Genomic DNA, 19,902 nt, shown 5'->3' with positions numbered 1-19,902 from the left:
AAATTCCTGAGCCCCATCCCGCGCTCTTCCCTACCAGAGCCCACACCTCAATATACTTTCTCGTTCTGGATGTATTTCAGGGGCACACGGAAGCCATCTTAGTTGTCTTTCTTTGCATGCTACGTCACAGTGCGTCTAAAGCCTACTTTAATCCTCACTTCTACAACCGAGATCTCTGATGCACGTCAGCGCAGTAACTTTAAGCATAGAGCGACCCCGGCGTAAACCCGCAGCGAAAGAAATAATATCGTACAGTTCCAGCAAGCCATACAACGTCTCTCTGTTCTCATTTAAATGCCGAATCTCCAAGCAGCGTACCGTGGAATGAGGGCATTTGGCGCTGTCGATGGGGACGCGTCCAAGTTCTGTAGCTTCGTGGCGTTATTTGAGGGAAGTGGGCTATGCTGCGCGCGCAGGTATCTTGCTCTCCCCTGCATGTGACAACATGCCTACCTAATACGTTCCAAAACGCCGCGCATAGAAACAGGATTTTCCGGTGCTCATATCTCGGGTTCGATTGGTGATAACCAGGTAGGGTCAAGGGTTTTGTATAGCTTTTGGGCTAGGGACCATTTGTGTACCCGAAAGAAGAATCATCTTAGTGTCACTATTCTGCTGTACAAGGCCAAAGTATGAATATCACACACTTCCTGCGGCTTAGGTGAATGGAACAAATCGGTTGGTTCTTTTTGCATTTGATGTGGTCTACCGTGGGCTTGATGGAACTTGCGGAGGAACCATTATTTCATGAGCGGTACGTCGGTAAATCCCAAAACAGGTCTAAATCTATAATCTGCAAACCACCATGAGGTGCATGGCAGACGGTATGTCCCACCGTACCAGTTATTAATGGTTTTTCCTGTTTCATTCACGCATAGAGAGCGGGAAGAACTATTGTTTGAATGCCTTTGTGCGTGCAGTAATTATTCTAATCTTATCCTCACAATCCCTATGTGAGCGATATGTAGGGGATTTTAGTATATTTCTAGTATCATCATTTAAAGCCGGTTCTTGAAATTTTGCTGACAGACTTTCTTTGGATAGTTTACGTCTATCTTCAAGAGTCTTCCAGTTCGATTCTTTCGCTATCTTTGCGACACTCTCCCATGGATTCGTGCTGCCCATCTCTGTATACGATCAATACACCTTTAGTCCTATCTGGTATGGCTCCAACACATGAGCAGTATTCTAGAACCGTCTGTGAAAGTGCTTTGTAAGCAATCTCCTTTATAGATTGATTGCACTTTTCCAGTACTCTACCAATAAACCGAAGTCTACCACCTGCTTTACCCATGAGTGAAACTATGAGATCATGCCATTTCATAAACCTACAAAGTGTTACTCCCAGGTATTTGTATAAGTTGGTCGATTCCAAAAGTGACTCACTGATATAGGATACTACTTTCTTCGTTTTATGAAATGCAAAATTTTACATTTGTGAACATTTAGAGCAAGCTGCCAATCTCTGCACTATTTTGAAATCTTATCAACACCTGACTGAATATTTATGCAGCTTCTTTCATATAGTGCTTCAATATAGATAACTGCATCATCTGCAAAAAGCTTGATTTTACTATTAATATTGTCTGCAAGGTCGTTAATATACAACATGAACAGCAGTGGTCCCAATACACTTCCCTGGGGTCAAGGCGAAGTTACTTCTACATCTGACGATGACTCTCCATCCAATATAACATGCTGCGCCCTTCCTACAAAAAGTTCTCAATCCAGTTACAAGTTTCACGTGATCACCCATATAATCCTACTTTTCTCGATGAGTGTAGGTGTGGTCCTGAGACAAATGCTTTTCGGAAATCGAGAAGCACTGCACCTACCTTGCTGCCTTGATCCAAAGCTTTCAGAGTGTTATGTGAGAAAAATGCGAGTTGGGTTTCATTTGATCGATGTATTCGGAATCCACGCTGGCTGTCACTGAAGAGGTTATTCTGTTCAAGATACCTCATTGTATTTGATCTCAGAATAAGTTCAAAGATTTTACAACAAATCGATGTCAAGGATATTGGACGACAATTTTGTGGAATACTTCTACTAGCTTTCTTGTACATGGGTATGACATGTGCCTCTTTCCAAGAACTGGGCACAGTTTTTTGTTCGAGGAATCTAGAATAGATTATAGTTAGAAGAGGGGATAACTCAGCCACAAATTCAGTATAAAACGACAGAGAGTCCGCTGGGCCCTGGAGCTTTGTTCGATTTAATCTGTTTCTCAACACCACTGACACCAATACATATTTCATTCATCTTGCCAGTTGTACTGGGATGGAATAGGAGCAATTCTCCTGGGGTTTCCTTTCTAAAGGAACATTTGAAACCAGAGTGAAGTATTTCAGCTTTTGCTTTGCCACTCTCAATTTCAGTCCCTCTCTCATTCGCTAGAGAATGGACACTAACTTTGGTGCCACTAACAGCATTTACAAAAGACCAGAATTTCTTTGTGTTTTATGAAAGATCACTTGACAATATTCTTTTACTATAGTCATTGAAGGCATCACGTATTAGTCTCTTGACAGCCAAACGCCTTTCATTCAGCGTCTCTCTATCTGTAGTCCTATGCTTCGCTCTACACCTATTATCCAGTAATCTCTGTCTCTTTAGAAGTTTCTTTACAGTGACTGTAGATAATGGACGTTCTCTCCCGTTATGAACTGTTCTACTGGGTACATACCTGCCCAGTGGCAACTACTATTCCAGTGGTCAACTGATCTTTAAAGCATGAGCCATAATTCCTCTACACACTTCTGCACTGTGCTAAAAGTTTCAATTTCCTCGTAGAAATAGGATACTACTACTTCTTTGTCCAATTTATTGAGCACATAGATCTTTCTTTTTGTTTTAGTTGCCCTTTGTACTTTTTAATAATTGCTGCCACAACCAGGTCATGGTAACTGATACCAGTTTCGACGTGGACATCCTCAAATAGGTCAGGGCTATTGTGCCCTTAGATACAATAGTTCCTTCATGAGCGGGATTCTTAACTATCCGTTCTAGGTAGATTTCAGAAAAAGCATTTACTAAATTTTTACAGAATGTCTTATCACGCCCACCACTAACAAAACTGTAATTTTCCCAATTAACTGTTTGATGATTGACGTCTCCATTGATAATTACAGTATGACTGGGGAACTTACGTCGTGCAAGAGAACTGAGGCTTTCTCTGAAGTTTTAGGTTACATTAGGAGATGGATTTGGTGGGTGATAGAAGGATCCAATTATTATTTTATGCCCTCCTCCCCCTGATTTTGAGCCTTGCCCAAACAACCTCACATGTAGCTTCAATTTCTAGCTCGGTGGATTTGGTCTACTGTCACAAATACCACGTTCATTTTCCATTTGTCTATCCTTTCGATGTACATTTAACTTTTCCCCAAAAATCTCACTGCTGCCAATTTCAAGGTTCAACCAGCTTTTTGTTCCTGGTATTATGTGAGCTTCACTGCTTTTCATGAGCACTTCAAACTCTGGCGCGTTGTTGCGAATGATTCGACGGTTTACCATTGGGATTTTAAAACTCTCGCCTGTGGGAGGCACTTGTTTCGATTTTACATTGATACTTCTGGGTTTCCTACATCTGTCGATAGCTGGGTTGGCTGGAGATTCGTCTAATCTAAAAAAAACCTTGTGTGCTCACAACACACAGCCGGCTACCTGAGTAGCAGCCACTGATGTGTAGTGCACACCTGACCATTTTAGAGGGACCCTATAGTTCTCAACCTCATGGCGCAAGTCCAGGAAGTCGGATCCTAGCTTATCACAGAACCTGGCTCAGTCCTTCAAAATGGTTCAAATGGCTCTAAGAACTATGGGACTTAACATCGGAGGTCATCAGTCGCTTAGACTTACAACTACTTAAACCTGACTACCCTAACGACATCACACACATCCATGCTCGAGGCAGGATTCGAACCTGCGATCGTAGCAGCAGCGCGGTTCCCGACTGAAGCGCCAAGAACCGCTCGCCACAGCGGCCGGCTTCAGTCCTTCCACCCGACTCAAAACTTAAGGGCCATGATCAGTTCTGGGGGACAATGCTGTAAATTTTGAGTTTCGTTGAATGCGTCGATTGTTCCAACGTGTGCCACAATCTGCAGTTGATTGCACCTTGTTCCCCCAGTGGCTGCTGGAATAGCTTCTTCAGCACGTTGAATGAGCCCTCCAGGCATACACACAATGAGCGCACCTAGTGTCCTTTCCTGTCCCTAGCTACCATTTTCCTAAGGGGTACCATCATTCGCCTTACGTTTGAACTGTCGAAGATTATTAGGTCCTTACCCTTTTGCGCTTGCTTCCTCCTGACATCGGACAAAACAGGTGAAGTGAGTCCCACTGGCTCAGTTTCAGTGAAAGAAAGGACCTTAAACTTGATGGTTAAAGGGATCGGTACAACATCCTGAGTCCTCCATGGTCCTCGTCCATCTTGTACAGGACTCCTAGGTCTACCATTGACATGCCACTCGCTGTCAAGTGGACGAGTTATGACAGGTCCTGTACTTCCTGCAGAGAAGACAGGATCCACAGGAGAGCATGGTACTTGAAGTACCTCTGGCACAGGTAGCACAGGTACATGACTCTTGTAGGCTTTTCCTGTGCATCGATTTGCAGCAGCAGGCAATCGTTTGACAGTAGACAGGGTGATTTCCAGATGCTTACTAACGTCAACCAACTCATCCAGTGCTCGAGAACAGCATCCACAATGGGGCTGCATTTTGGCTGGTGCAATGTATTACAAGACAGTGAACGGATAACTTTAAATTAAGCCCGCTGATTATCTTTTCATCTGTTGCGCTAAAAAGTTGCTGATTCCATATGAGAATTGAAGCAAATACACAAAACGAGATTTCTATTAAGGCAACACAAAAACCTGTGGTAAAAACTACTAGTTTCTTAAAACATCTTGACGCTAATTATAGTTGTTAGCAAACTCGAAAACAGAGTTAATTTACGATAAATGCAGATAATACCGGGTGATCTGAAAGTCAGTACATATTTGCAAACTTAATAAACCACGGAATAATGTAGATAGAGAGGTAAAAATTGGCACACATGCTTGGAATGATATGGGTTTTATTAGAAAAAAAAGCAAAGTTCACAAAATGTCCGACAGATGGCGCTGGACAGAAAAACGTCAGTGACTGCGCATGAAAATCGTGTATAAAAGGAGCTGTAATGAGAGAGAGAATCAGATGCGCCAGCAGTCGCAGCATATTGACGTTACCTGAAAAGGCGCTTTAAGTGAAGCTGTATTATCAGAATGGGGAATGTACTAGTTCAGCGTTACGATCCTATCGCCATAGGAAGGGGATTCGAACGGGTAAAGGTCCGTTGACAAATGCAGCTGTGGCGAGAATGATTTCGAAGTTCGAAGCCACGGGTTGTTTAGACGATAGACCCCGTAGTGGCCGACCCGACCGAGCACAGCGCGTAATGCTGCTGAGACAGTTCAGGAAGAAATGGAGACTAGCGGGTTCGTCTATGCACGGGGAAGTCAGCGCTCGTGCAGTCGCAAGTCGCACCGGCATTCCATACACTACTGTTTGGTTGGCACTGAGGCGTAACCTCCGATGCTATGCGTACAAAATCCATCGGCATCATGAACTGTTACCTGGCGATTTAGTGAAGCGGAGGGCATTTGCGGTGTGGGCGTTTCAAAAGATGGCGGAAGATGACGATTGGTTGAGTAACGTGTTGTGGACCGACGAAGCTCATTTCACGCTCCGAGGGTCTGTCAACGCCCACAACTGCAGAATTTGGGCTACCGAAAATCCTAGAACTGTCGTGGAAACTCCATAGCACGACGAGAAAGTCACGGTATGGGTTGGATTTACCACATCTACCGTTATCGGGCCTTTTTTCTTCGAGGAAATGCGTGATTCTGGTTTTGTAACTGCTACCGTGACGGGTGAGAGGTACGCCGATGTGCTACAGAATCGTATCATCCCCAGTCTGGCTGATAAACACCTGCTGGAACGTACGATGTTTATGCAGTATGGCGCTCCACCCCATATTGCTAGACACGTGAAAGATCTCTTGCGCGCGTCGTTTGGTGATTTGGTGATGATCGTGTGCTCAGCCGCCACTTTCGTCATGCCAGGTCCCCAGACCTCAGTCCGTGCGGATTATTGGCTTTGGGGTTACCTGAAGTTGCAAGTGTATCGTGATCGACGAGATCTCTAGGGATGCTGAAAGACAACATTCGACGACAATGCCTCACCACAGCTCCGGACATACTTTACAGTGCTGTTCACAACATTATTCCTCGACTACAGCTATTGTTGAGGAATGATGGTGGACATATTAAGCATTTCCTGTAAAGAACATCATCTTTGCTTTGTCTTACTTTGTTATGCTAATTATTGCTATTCTGATGAGATGAAGGGCCATCTGTCGGACATTTTTTGAACTTTTGTAATTTTTTGGTTCTAATAAAACCCTATGTCATTCCAAGCATGTGTGTCAATTTTTACCTCTCTATCTACATTGTTCCGTGATTTATTCAGTTTTCAAATTTATACTAACTAATCACCCGGTATATAGGGCCACACCTCTTTAAGGGAGAACTAGATGTAACACAATATTTTCGTCTTCAACAAGAAACTAAAATTCAGCCGAGGATTCCAAAATGGCTATACACAGCAAATGGTGAAATTATTACGATTTATTCCTAAGATCCGGATCTCAAACAATCTTGGAAACTTTCTACATATCAATTTCCGCGATACAGAGATTCAATGTCACTCTACTTGTATACGTACAATATGAACGTAAAATCAGGTGTTAGGCGAAAACGTAGCTTATAAAGTGGCACAGCTTGGAGAAATAATGGTGTAAAGGATCTCTGTTATCATCTGGGAACTCCACGTTATAGTACTGAAGCACGCGCAAAAATTTTTATAGTTAAAATCCGGTCTGAGATGTAAAATTAATTTTGCGTAAACCAGCGGAAAAATGCTCCACTCGGAGCACAGAAAAGGTGAACGTGTTACTGTTAATTTGAAGGATTCTGACTAAAAAGTGGAGTACCAGCTGCCTCATTCTACGCTCCTCAGCGCCTTAAGAAATGTTCCCAAAATTTTTGGCATGCGAACATATTCGCGAATTTTTATGCTGAGAGGGACGTAGACAGTGGTAGTGGGAAAGAGATGGAAAAGTGATAAATACTGGAAGATAGTACACTGTGGTTGTGTTATAGAAAGAGCGAAGGAGACGACGGCAGTTTGAAAGAAAGGGAGGGACACAGTGGCAGTGGAACATAGTTGACAGTGGCAGAACAGCGCTAGCAAAAGAGAGAAAGTGCCAGGCGGGAAGGGGTGGAGGAATAAAGAGAAATAGAAAGCAGAAGTGGATGTGAGCCAGTGATAATGAGAGACAGGTGTATGGCAATGACAAAGAGGAACAGAGAGATAGCGACAGTGGGAAGAGAGAGCATCAGTGGGAAGAAAAGAATGAGATACACTACTGGCCATTAAAATTGCTACACCAAGAAGAAATGCAGATGATAACGGGTGTTCATTGGGCAAATATATGAGAACTGACATGTCATTACATTTTCACGCAATTTGGGTGGACAGATCGTGAGAAATCAGTACCCAGAACAACCACCTCTGGCCGTAATCACGGCCTTCATACGCCTGGGCATTGAGTCAAACAGAGCTTGGATGGCGTGTACAGGTACAGCTGCCCATGCAGCTTCAACACTATACCACAGTTCATCAAGGGTAGTGACTGGTATATTGTGACGAGCCAGTTGCTCGGCCACCATTGACCAGACATTTTCAATTGGTGAGAGATCTGGAGAATGTGCTGCCCAAGGCAGCAGTCGAACATTTTCTGTTCCCAGAAAGGCCCGTACAGGACCTGTAACATGTGGTCGTGCATTATCCTGCTGAAATGTAGGGTTTTGCAGGGATCGAATGAAGGGTAGAGCCACGGGTCGTAACACATCTGAAATGTAACGTCCACTGTTCAAAGTGCCGTCAGTGCCAACAAGAGGTGACCGAGACGTGCAACCAATGGCACCCCATACCATCACACCGGCTGATACGCCACTATGGCGATGACGAATACACGCTTCCAATGTGCGTTCACCGCGATTTCGCCAAACACGGATGCGACCATCACGATGCTGTAAACAGAACCTGGATTCATCCGAAAAAATGACGTTTTGCCATTCGTGCACCCAGGTTCGTCGTTGAGTACACCATCGCAGGCGCTCCTGTCTGTGATGCTGAGTCAAGGGTAACCGCAGCCATGGTCTCCGAGCTGATAGTCCATGCTGCTGCAAACGTCGTCCAACTGTTCGTGCAGATGGTTGTTGTCTTGCAAACGTCCCCATCTGTTGATTCAGGGATCGAGACGTGGCTACACGATCCGTAACAGCCATGCGGATAAGATGCCTGTCGTTTCGACTGCTAGTGATACGAGGCCGTTGGGATCCTGCACGGCGTTCCGTATTACCCTCCTGAACCCACCGATTCCATATTCTGCTAACAGTTATTGGATCTCGACCAACGCGAGCAGCAATGTCGCGATACGATAAACCGCAATCGCGATAGGCTACAATCCGACCTTTATCATATCGGAAACGTGATGGTACGCATTTCTCCTCCTTGCACGGGGCATCACATCAACGTTTCACCATGCAACGCCGGTCAACTGCTGTTTGTGTATGAGAAATCGGTTGGTAACTTTCCTCATGTCAGCACGTTGTAGTTGTCATCACCGGCGCCAACGTTGTGTGAATGCTCTGAAAAGCTAATCATTTGCATATCACAGCATCTTCTTTCTGTAGTACGCCATCTTCGTGGTGTAGCAATTTTAATGGCCAGTAGTGTATTAGCAATAAGAGAGAGAAAGATGTAGAGAGTGACAGTGAGAGGAGGCAGAAGTAGTAGGACAGGACGGTGGCTGTAACACGGGAGACAATGACAGAGTGACACAAAGAGATGATGACAATGAGTTGGGGTGATTGGGGGAATGGGAAGGAGCAACCGGGAGTGGATGTGTACGAGTGACTTGACAGCGATGGACTAGTAGGTGTCAGTGAGTAACAGTTAGGAGAGTTCGTGGGAGTCTGAGGTGAGTTGCATGTACAAAAACCGCGAATATGTTTGCATGTAAAAAGTTTTAGGAAAATTTTTAAACGTGCTCAAGAAGGTGAAACGAGGCAACTGGTACTCTACTTTTCAGTCAGAGTCTTTTAAATAAACGTTTCTTGTGCTGCGTTTGGAGAATTTTTCCGCTGGTTTACAAAATCGTTCGTAAAACGAGAGGGCACTGCCGAAGTCCACATCACACACAACATTGTTCCCAATTATACTGAGTGAAGAATGAAGGGAGGAAGATTGCGGTTTAACGTACCATCGATGACGAGGTCATAATAAAGGCAGTAGAAGCTGTGTCAGAGGAAGGATGATGAAGAAACCTTCCTGTATTTTGCCTTATGTGGTTTATGGAAGCCAAGGGAAACCCAGATGTTGACTGCTGAATGGTGGTCTGAATCGTCGTTCTAGAAAATGCTAGCGAGCGTACTATCCACTGCGCCATTTCGAGTGATGTGGAAAGAAGAGATGCCTAGCTCTGTGTTTCAGTGTGTGCTAAGAGCTTCAATGCGAGTGGGTCAACAAGTTCGCCATCAAAAGATTTTAGCTATTGGAGTACTACAGTTTTGTGTTATCTGTAGTTGTAAAGGTCTTTGTTTCTTTGCACTTTTGCGTCTCTGCAGATACAGTACAATGCCATATTCAATATATTTTCTATAATTAGTACCGTAGAAATTGTTGATATTTATCTAAATCGATAGCTGCTGTGAAAACCTCTGTTACTGTTACAAGTTTCGATTGTTACTAAGCACCACCGGACACTCCGTGGCGTTACATTTCACTCTAATGACTTAAACACGGAATGGAGGAATTCATGACATGAATTTTTAAACATTCTTCAGAAGATCTCAACCGGGACGACAACAGTTCACATCCCCGGCCAGTCATTCAGATTTAGATATTCCGTGATTTCCATAAATCGTTAAAGTCCAATGTGGATATGGTTCTTTGAAAAGGGGGATGCCCGATTTCATTCTCCATCCTTCTCCAGATCCGAACTTGTGCCCCGTCTCTCATGAGCTTGTAGCCGACAAGAAATTAAACATTAATCTTTCTTCTTTTTCTCTTTCATTTTGGCATAACAGGTGCATGAGTCTCTCCACGGCCCCGCTGTTTGACTTACGGTCTGTCACCATGGAGCCAACTCAGCAGGATAATTTCCATACAATAAGCTGGGACATGCGTTGAACACCTTAAGATCGGTTGGAATGCTTTCATCCTTGACAGCTGGAACTTTACCAGATGTGACAGAAAAACTGAAGGTTACCCCCCAAATGATAGAATCATATTCGATAAAATTAGACTGTATGTACTTTACATAATCGAGCAGCTGCTTTCGTCATCATGTAGGGACGAGTGAATGTATCGTCCATTTAATGATTTTCAATCTTACATTTGCTGATTTTCGATCTCTCCTCGAGTAAGACCGAACTTGGCGCAGCGATTATCGTAGTGGACTACCATTCAGGAGGAACGCTGTTCGAATTCCCCTCATTTCCCGCAATCACTGTGTAAAAGTCGGGGTTATTTCCTCGAGAAGGCAACGGTAAATTTTTTGCTCCCATCATTCCCAAATCCGAGCTTGCGTTGGGACGCTGAAGAACACCCTGTCGATGGGAAGTTCCTCTTTCTCCCTTTATCTCATGGAGTTAGGACACGTGACACTTTATGGCAGTTGTTGCGACGTGACGTACGTCGCGTTTTTTGAAAAAAGACACAAAAACCATTTATAAAACTCCAATAAGCAGTACCAAGTCAATGTGTACTCGCCGGTAAACAGCAACCGGATTACAGCCAATTCAGTTTATGTAACGAGTGCGTGGGGCACGGAAGAATCGTCTTCGGTGATTTGTTTATGTTGAAAATGCCGAGTTGCAACGTAGTTCGGGTTAATTTTAAGTTGGTTGGATAAGTTGCTTCAAAGGACGGAGAGATACTGGCATACTAACTCCAATAACTGTTGTGTTGAAATCACCATTAGGGTAGAAGATAGCTTGATTTCTTTCTTGAGGGAGAGTGTTTTCAGCCTTCTAACAGCGATTTGTTACAGCCAAAACGTTGAAATAATGGGTTTAAAACATAATAAATTGATTCCTTTTGACGATTTTTCTATGAGAGGCAGTCAAATAGAAAACAGGCAGGTCGAAAAAAGTAAGTGAACGGTCCATTATTGCAAAAAATTATCGCCATAATTGTTAACACTTCTGTCCCACCATAAGATAAGGCAGTGAATATCTTCATGGAAAAATGTTTGCAGTTGTCTACGGGACTGTGATTGAACCCAGGCGCTACCTCTTCGTCCGAAGTAAATCTGCGGCCGTGAATGTCCTTTTCCAGGGCTCCAAAAATATGGAAATCGCTTGGGGGGAGATCGGGATTGTATGGAACACGTGTAAGGGTTTCCCAGCGATACAATAAGGGCAACACATGGTTCTTGTGACTGGCTTAATGCGGCCCGCCACGAAATCCTCTCCTGTGTCAATCTCTTCATCTTGGAGTAGCACTTGCACCAGCTTCCTCAATTCTTTGCCGGATATATTTCAACAGCTGTCTTCTCACATTGTTTTACCCTATATGTCTCTCTCTACTGCCGTGGAAGTCATTCCCTGATGTCTCAAAGCATGCTGTCCTTCCTTCTTGTAAACGTTTTCCACATGTTCCTCCGGCCTCTGTGGCCGAGCGGTTCTAGGCGCTTCAGTCGAGAACCGCGCTGCTGGTACGGTCGCAGGTTCGAATCCTGCCTCGGGCATGGACGTGTGTGGTGTCTTTAAGTTAGGTTTACGTAGTTCTAAGTCTAGGGGACTGATGACCCCAGATGTTAAGTCTCATAGTGCTCAGAGCCATTTGAACCATTTTTGAACCACATGTTCCTCTCCTCATCGATTTACTTTGGTATAATGCTGTGCCCCAAAAGTAGATTCTCAGAAACTTGTTCCCCAGTATGAGACCGATGTCTCGAACTAGAAGGTATCTTTTGGCTATATGGACTATTTGCGTGCCTTGATCTGCTTTTTGTCTCCTCCGTGCTTCGTCCGTCATATATTATTTTGCCTCCATGGTATCAGAATTCTATTTCGCCTAATTCGTGGTCTCCAATTTTGATGTTAAATTTTCAGCAAATCTACTTCTAATCCTTACTTTCATCATTCTTCGATTCACTCTCAGTCCTTAGTGTTTGTTCATTAGTCCGTTCATTCCATTCAATAGGTCCTCCAATTCTCCTTCACATTCACTGAGAGCAGGATACCTTATCATTGATATCGTTCTATGCTGAATTTTAACACCACTACTGAAGCTTTCCTTTATTCTCAGCATTGCTTCTTGTATGTATAGACTGAACAGTATTGGCGAAACTCTACGTCCTTGTCATGAATGTTTTCTTTTGAAACATTAGCCAATGCCAATCCACGAAGATCATAAACACGTACAAATCTGATTAAATGTTCACGAATTATGAAAACATTTTTGTTTTTATCAACATATAGAGCACAAAACACAAACTATTCTGTCTCAAAAACATCAGCAGCTTCATCTGCCAGCACAATCAAAATCTTAGCTTTATAAATCTTCTCAACAAGTTCTCCGCACACGGCAGTGTCAATAACTTCATTCTTTCCTGATATATTTCGCGTTAGCACCTGCACTATTAAGACTGTTTTTTAGCATTAAATCTCCTGCCTCAATTCGGTATCTGAATAGAGAATTAAACTTACCATCGTTTCCACTTTCGCCTTCATCTAGTGACAGCTGCCCACAATTCCTGTGTTCTCTCAGTTAAAATACCTCTCATCCGTAAAAGAAAACGGTATAAAAAATTAGAAAAAGCTTCGCTCTGGTTTCACTCATTCTTTTTTTTTTACAACTGTGTGTGCAGTTTAATGGTAACATTATCTGTCTTCTTTTCAAACACTAATAAAAATTCTGAGATGAATTGCTGGCTTCCTCGTGATACCGTCTATTTTCTAGATCCATGAATTCTTGTGAGTCTTCAGTTTCTCCCGGCGTACTTCATGACGAAAGAGCTCACGGGTGAACAGCCGGGCATTAGGCACTAACACCCGGCTGTTCACCCATGAACTCTTTCCTCTGAATTCTTGTTTTTCAATTTTCCATTTTGTGAATGGTTTTCTTTACTAATGAACTGAACTGAACATGTGCACCTTCCCTCGAGTGGAATTCAGCTGCAAAAATAACATAGAACTTACAGAAAACATCCTTATTTGGTTCTCAATAAGCCGACCATGGAAATTCTAACAAGCATTGCCATTTTGCCAAAAGGAAATTTGTAATTTGTAGGTGGAACCCAAGTTTGCGCAGCATAGTTATCTATATTGTTCCTTATCTTCGTATCGATAGTTCTGTGAAGAAAGGGTGACTGTGTCATCCTGCTTGCAGTTTGGACGAGTACAGAACATTATATGTTCCTGGTTGCGGTTCAGTAACCTGGCGAAGCTCTCTTCCACATAGTTGTGTTGTTCCTGAAGGCTGTGCCGAAGATTTGTTCACTACACTTCGTTCATCATAAGAATAAACCTGATGTAAACAAACACAAACGATACGATTGGTTAGAAGCCGTTGCACACGTGCAATGGTGGTGTTACGCTATTGGAATTAGGTTTACTTATGTATTAGATTTCTTTACCATATTAAGGCAAATTAAACTTTAACAAATTCTCATATATTAAGATCCATTAATGTTTTTCTTAACCATTCTGTAGCTGTGTAGTTTTTATTTCAAAAATCGTGTACAGTCGCAGTCTCTGTAAACTTTAGCTGTGAAGTGATTGTCGCGCTATTAATAAGTACTGTAAAAATGTCTGGCGCTGCTTCCTGCTCCGTAATGAAACACGCCCGTGAAACCCAAAAATGGCGAAAAACGGGATTTTCTTAATGTTTCTCACAAGATTACAGAGAAAATAAGTGCCGAAGTGATAAGGAATACCACTCAATCCACGATAAGAAGATTGCAGCACTGCATTTTTACCAATGGTCATCACTTCGAACACCTACTGTAAATGGACGTTCATGGCACCTTTGTGACTTCGTTGATCTTCAAAGACCTTACTGTTACACATCACTGGATTCCCTACCTAGCAACAAAAACCCAACGTCATATTATGTTCCCCGTTGCCCCATGCAACTTCTGTCCCACAAACTTTTCAGCTCCTATCATACTTTCGGAGTTATTCTTGGTGTGCAATAGTTAGTGACTCACCCTGTAGATTTCGAGGAACCTGGTGTCACCATATCTGTGAAACGCTGGCGAAATTACGGCATGCCATGAAAGAGAAAAGCAACTGTTATGGGGCGAGGGGGGGGGGGGGTGCTGAGAAGTTACGTCAATTCAAGCGCGAGAGACACTGGAGCGCTAGCCTATAGTCTCCCCACGCGATTATCACGCCTAACACCCTTAAAAAAGGCCTTGAACGGTCGACGATTCCGGTGCAGAAGGCAGTTGCGGACTCCTTCACGCAGCAGGACACCGTGTTTTACCAAACAGGTATCTTAAACTTCATGTGTCGGTGGGATCATTGCCTCAACGCTCACGCCGATATTGCCTGGTTCACATACCGATTCTGTACTGCACGGTCGTCGAACAAAAACTTTTTGATCATCATTTATAACATGAATAGCAATGCTAAAAATCTTATATGAATCCCGAAGCGCGCGTTACTGACTTGACAAAATGACGCAGTTCGCTAGAGTGGCATACTAAATCATAGCCACTGCGCACCGCCCCACCATTCGCCTTATTATACGTACGCTTCTACAGTCTCCCTCTTTTGTGGTTGCACCTAGGGCGTTTGAAAAGTCCGTGCAAAAAAAAAAAAATGCTTACGTATTTGGGGTTAAACCCTATTTTATGTTTCTACATAGTCTCCTTTTAGACCTACACATTTCGTCCAACGCTGCTCTAATTTGTTGATCCCTTCCGAGTAATAGGAATTGTTCAAGTCTGCAAAATAGCTATTAGTTGCTGCAATCATCTCCTCATTTGAATAAAATCTTTGTCCCACCAGCCTTTTCTTCAAATTGGGGAACAAATAGTAGTCTGGGAGAGCCAAGTCTGGAGAATAGGGGGGGATGTGAAATGAGTTGGAATCCTATTTTCATTAATTTTGCGACCACAACTGCTGAGGTGTGTGCTGGTGGATTGTCGTGATGGAAAAGGACTTTTTTGGGGTACAATCGCCGGCGTTTTTCTTGCAGCTCGGTTTTCAAACGGTCCAATAACGATGAATAATATGCACCTGTAAGTTTTACCCTTTTCCAGATAGTCGATGAGGATTATCCCTTGCGAATCCCAAAAGACAGTCGACATAACCTTTTCGGCCGAAGGAATGGTCTTTGCCCTTTTTGGTGCAGATTCTCCCTTGGTAACCCATTGTCTCAAAAACGTGTGTGACATCTTATGGGACTTAACTACTAAGGTCATCAGTCCCTAAGCTTACACATTACTTAATCTAAATTATCCTAAGGACAAACACACACACACCCATGCCCGAGGGAGGATTCGAACTTCCACCGGGACCAGCCGCACAGTCCATGACTGCAGCGCCTCAGACCGCTCCGCTAATCCCACGCAGCACCCATTGTTTAGATTGTTCTTTTGTATCAGGAGTATAGTAATGTATCCATGTTTCATCCACAGTGACGAAACGACGCTTTAAGTCCTGCGGATTCTTCCTGAACAGCTTCAAACCATCCTTGCAACACTTCACACGATTCCGTTTTTGGTGAAGAGTGAGCAATCGTGGAATCAATGTTGCGGATAGCTTTCACATGTCCAAATGTTTATGCAAAATATTATGTACTCGTTCATTCGAGATGCCCACAGCACTAACACTCTCACGCATCTTAACTCTTCTGTCATCCATCACCATATAATGGATTTTATCAATGATTTCTGGAATCGTAACCTCCACAGGGTGTCCAGAACGTTCAGCATCACTTGTGCCCATATGGCCACTCCGAAAATGTTGAAACCACTTATAAACTGTTCTAATCGAAGGTGCACAGTAATGTTTATCAAGCTTCTCTTTAGTCTCCTGAGGCGGTTTACCTTTCATAAAGTAATGTTTAATCACCACACGAAATTCTTTTTCGTCCATTTTTTGACAATCACTCGACTTCCTTGGTTCACACGAATGCCAAACACAAAGAAATAGACCAATATGGCTGAAACTTGGTGTGCGTTCTTTCCAAGGATGCTACTAACTAAACATGACCTCGATATGCGCCGGTGGTGCCATCTCACGGATTTTGCACGGACCTTTCAAATGCCTCGGGCACGCAGACCACCAGCCCAAATAGGCAAGATCCATGGTTTGCGAAATCCAAAAGTTCTGGCGTTGGGTTCCTGGTCAGTCCTAGGATTTCTATCTGTAACTTGTCAAATCTTTAAACTCTGTCATGGTTTATTAAAGTGAAGCTGGGCTGCATCGAGGTTCGAGGTTCGATTCCACGTCAAACTGTAGGGCCTGCTATAACTGTAAGTCAGTATAAAGGTTGGAGGAAGACAGGCACCTCCTACAAATCCTTATTCTACACATCCTCTGTTATGCCAGTCCCACCTGGATATTCGCCCTGCCCAAATTCTATAAGTCCCTACAGATCCTCGAACGCCATGCACCCTGCTTTGCCTTCCGTATCCGACTCCTGTCCCCCACGCGGATCCTCTACGACCTGATTCCTTTCTCCCATCTGCCCCTATTTCTCAAACAAATTCACATTCTCAGCACCTCCTGCCACCTTGATCCCCCTTATTCCCTGGTTGCTCCTCTCCTCTCCAACCCCCTCTGCCGTGCCTTCACTGTTCTGTCCCCCCTACCCTCCATCTCTACACCCTTCATCTCGTTTCCCAAGGTGGCTTCCTTCAACTCCCCATCCCACATGATGCCCTCTCTCCCTCCATTTATCCCTCCTATCAACTCTGATCCTCACCCTCTCCTTTCCTTTGTCCTCTTCCCCTCCCCCCTCCTCCCTTCCATCCTGTTTTTTTCCCTGCCTACCCTCTCTCTGCCTCCCTTCTCTCCCCCAAGTCCTTTTGCTTTTCCTTCCTCTGCCTTTCCCTAGTCCCTTTCGCATCTGCCCTGTTCCCCCCTTCTGAGTCCTCTTCCTTCGTCGGTTCCTTCCCCGCCTTTCGCTTTTCCTCTCCTCCTCGCCTTTTTTTACCCGTCATCTGTCCAGGCCCCCCCCCCCCCCCCCCCTCTGCCCTTCCCTGTGGTGTGTCATCTTCGTGCTGACTTTTTAGTGCAGTGTTTCCAGTGATTGTTAAGCGTTGTGCGTCTTTTCCAAAGTGTTGCGAACGGACATCATACTGTCATGGGGTGTGATTTTTATATCTCTTGCGAACAGACTCCAGACTGTCGCCGTATTTTTTAATTGTCTGTCTACTATTTTCCCTCTCTGCTTCCTGTGTATTTTATTATCATCGCCCACCATTTGTTTTATGTTTTAACTTTCCACAATTTTCCGCCGTTTTACGTTTTACGTTACCGTTTTATCGCCTGCTTTTATTGTTTCTTATCTTCTTATGTTTTAAAAATTCTGTAGGCTGAAGAGCGGCGTACTAAGCTGCTGCCAGCCCGCCCCCTTCGGGGGGACTCGAAATCCAATAAATGAAAAAAAAGACACCTTCTGTTGGACCATGCCTAGTAAAGCACTGTGGTGTTCAAACCGACCCTCGGGTTGACTGCTTTTCCTCTTATCTTCTATTATTGTTACAGATGACAAGCATGGAGATAGAGTGGATGGGGTGGGGGGCTTGCAGGAGATGTAGAGGGAAAGTAGCAATGAGAGCGCTGTCTCCCCAGCAAACCCTGGACCCGTGGGTGCTTGTTGTAGCGTAAGCAGATAGCTGCGTGCCGGAAAGCGGTAGAGCACTACAGCAAGTAGTCTACTGTGTTTTATTTTGATACATGTGTTGCCCGTAAGCACTCATAGGAGGCAGGGAGTGAGTAACGAGCTCTGGCCTGCCCGCAGGATGAGTTCGGTGACGGCGTCCCTGCCGACGCTGCTGTCTTCGGCGGCGTCCACCGTCTCGTGGTTCTTCCCGGCGCTGGTGGCCGCCATCGCCTACTTCAACTACGACCTGCTGGACCCCGAGTCGCGGCCCATCGAGATGCAGCCCGACATGCTGCTCGACTCCTACGACTTCATCATAGTCGGCGCCGGGTCCGCGGGTGAGTCAATACCTCTGGCATTTGTCATTTAAACCTTAACTCCCGAGGTGAATTTTCAGCGAGGTATGCTACGAGGTGCTGTCTCTGGCCTGGGACCCCTATGTTCAGACAGAGACTTAAGGCGTAAATAATTTGAAAATTTTACCTAAGTTACACTGACGAAAAAAAATCGCAGCACCGAAAAATAATTGATAATTAATTGAAACCCTCAGCTGCCGACAGGTATTATTGATATTCCTCGATGGGGAATAGCTACCCAGCGAATGCGCACAGGTTGCCCGAATTCTTACGGGAATCGCCAAATTGTGCGCGAGTAATGAGTGGATGGGCAAACATAGGTACGTTACATATGTAGAATTGTGGACAGTTGGGAATGTGGGTCTCAAGGGTAGCGTGCAATGGATAAGTCCCTGCAGTCGCGCTATTCATCTCTGTCCTCGGTGGCTCAGATGAGTAGAGCGTCTGCCATGTAAGCAGGAGATCCCGGGTTCGAGTCCGGTCGGGCACACATTTTCAGCTATCCCCATCGAGAAATATCAATAACACCTGTCGGCAGCTGAGGGTTTCAATTAATTATCATTTATTCTAGAGAATCTGCACGGTCATCAACGGTATCTGTTCTTTGGAGAACAGTTACTATCTTCATATACAAAAAATAATTGATGTAGAGTAGTGAAATTTCGAGAATACACCACTCTAGTTAACATATTTAAGTGATGAACATTGCAAGGCCACAGGTTAAGTTAAGCGCGAGATGACCCACTGCAAATACACTGAAGCGCCAAAGAAACTAGTATAGGCATACGTATTCAAATACAGAGATATGTCAACAGGCACAATACGCTGTGGTCGGTAATGCCTATATAAGACAACAAGTGTCTGGCACAGCTGTTAGTTCGATTACTGCTGCTACTATGAGCGGTTATCAAGATTTAAGTGAGTTTCAATGTGGTGTTATAGTTGGGGCACAAGCGCTGGGACACAGCATCTCCGAGGTAGCGATGAAATGGGGATTTTCCCATGCGACCATTTCAAGAGTATACCGTGAATATCAGGAAGTCGGTAAAACGTCAAAACTCTGACATCACTGTGGCCGGAAAAAGATCCTGCAGTACGGAACCAACGACGACTGAAGTGAATTGTTCAACGTGACGGAGTTGCAACCCTTCCGCAAACTGCTGCAGATTTCAATGCTGGACCATCTACAAGTGTCAGCGTGCTAACCATTCAACGAAACATCATCGATATGGATTTTCGGAGCCGAAAGGTCCACTCATGTACCCTTGATGACTGCACGAAGCTTTACGACTCACCTAGGCCCGTCTATACCGACTTGGGTTGTTGATGACTGGAAACATACAGCCTGGTCGACGAGTCTCAAACTGTATCGAGAGGATGGACGTGTCTTGGTATGGAGACAACCTGATGAATCCATGGAACCTGCACGTCAGCAAGGGACTGTAAGCCGGTGGAGGCTCTCTAATGGTGTGGGGCGTGTGCAGTTGGAGAGATATGGGACCCCTGATACGTCTAGATACGATTCTGACAGGTGACACGTACATAAGCATCCTGTCTGATCACCTGCATCCGTTTACGTCCAT

The 19,902-nt window shown here is 44.3% G+C and overlaps 1 protein-coding gene across 1 annotated transcript in view; it reads left to right on the top strand.

Moving 5' to 3' along the window:
- The window catches only part of LOC126100808 (glucose dehydrogenase [FAD, quinone]-like), a 319,968-nt gene that overhangs the window by 184,762 nt on the left and 115,304 nt on the right, over nucleotides 1-19,902 (top strand). Inside the window, exon 2 of the mRNA XM_049911441.1 lies at nucleotides 18,102-18,301. Coding sequence (XP_049767398.1) covers nucleotides 18,103-18,301 — 199 coding nt within the window. The 5' untranslated portion in view covers nucleotide 18,102. The remainder of the gene's footprint in view (nucleotides 1-18,101; nucleotides 18,302-19,902) is intronic.

Source organism: Schistocerca cancellata, chromosome 9 (assembly GCF_023864275.1).
Source record: "Schistocerca cancellata isolate TAMUIC-IGC-003103 chromosome 9, iqSchCanc2.1, whole genome shotgun sequence".
Taxonomy (NCBI): Eukaryota; Metazoa; Arthropoda; class Insecta; order Orthoptera; family Acrididae; genus Schistocerca; species Schistocerca cancellata.
The sequence above is the reverse complement of the archived record's forward strand: the minus strand, read 5'-3'. Positions and strand labels throughout refer to the sequence as shown.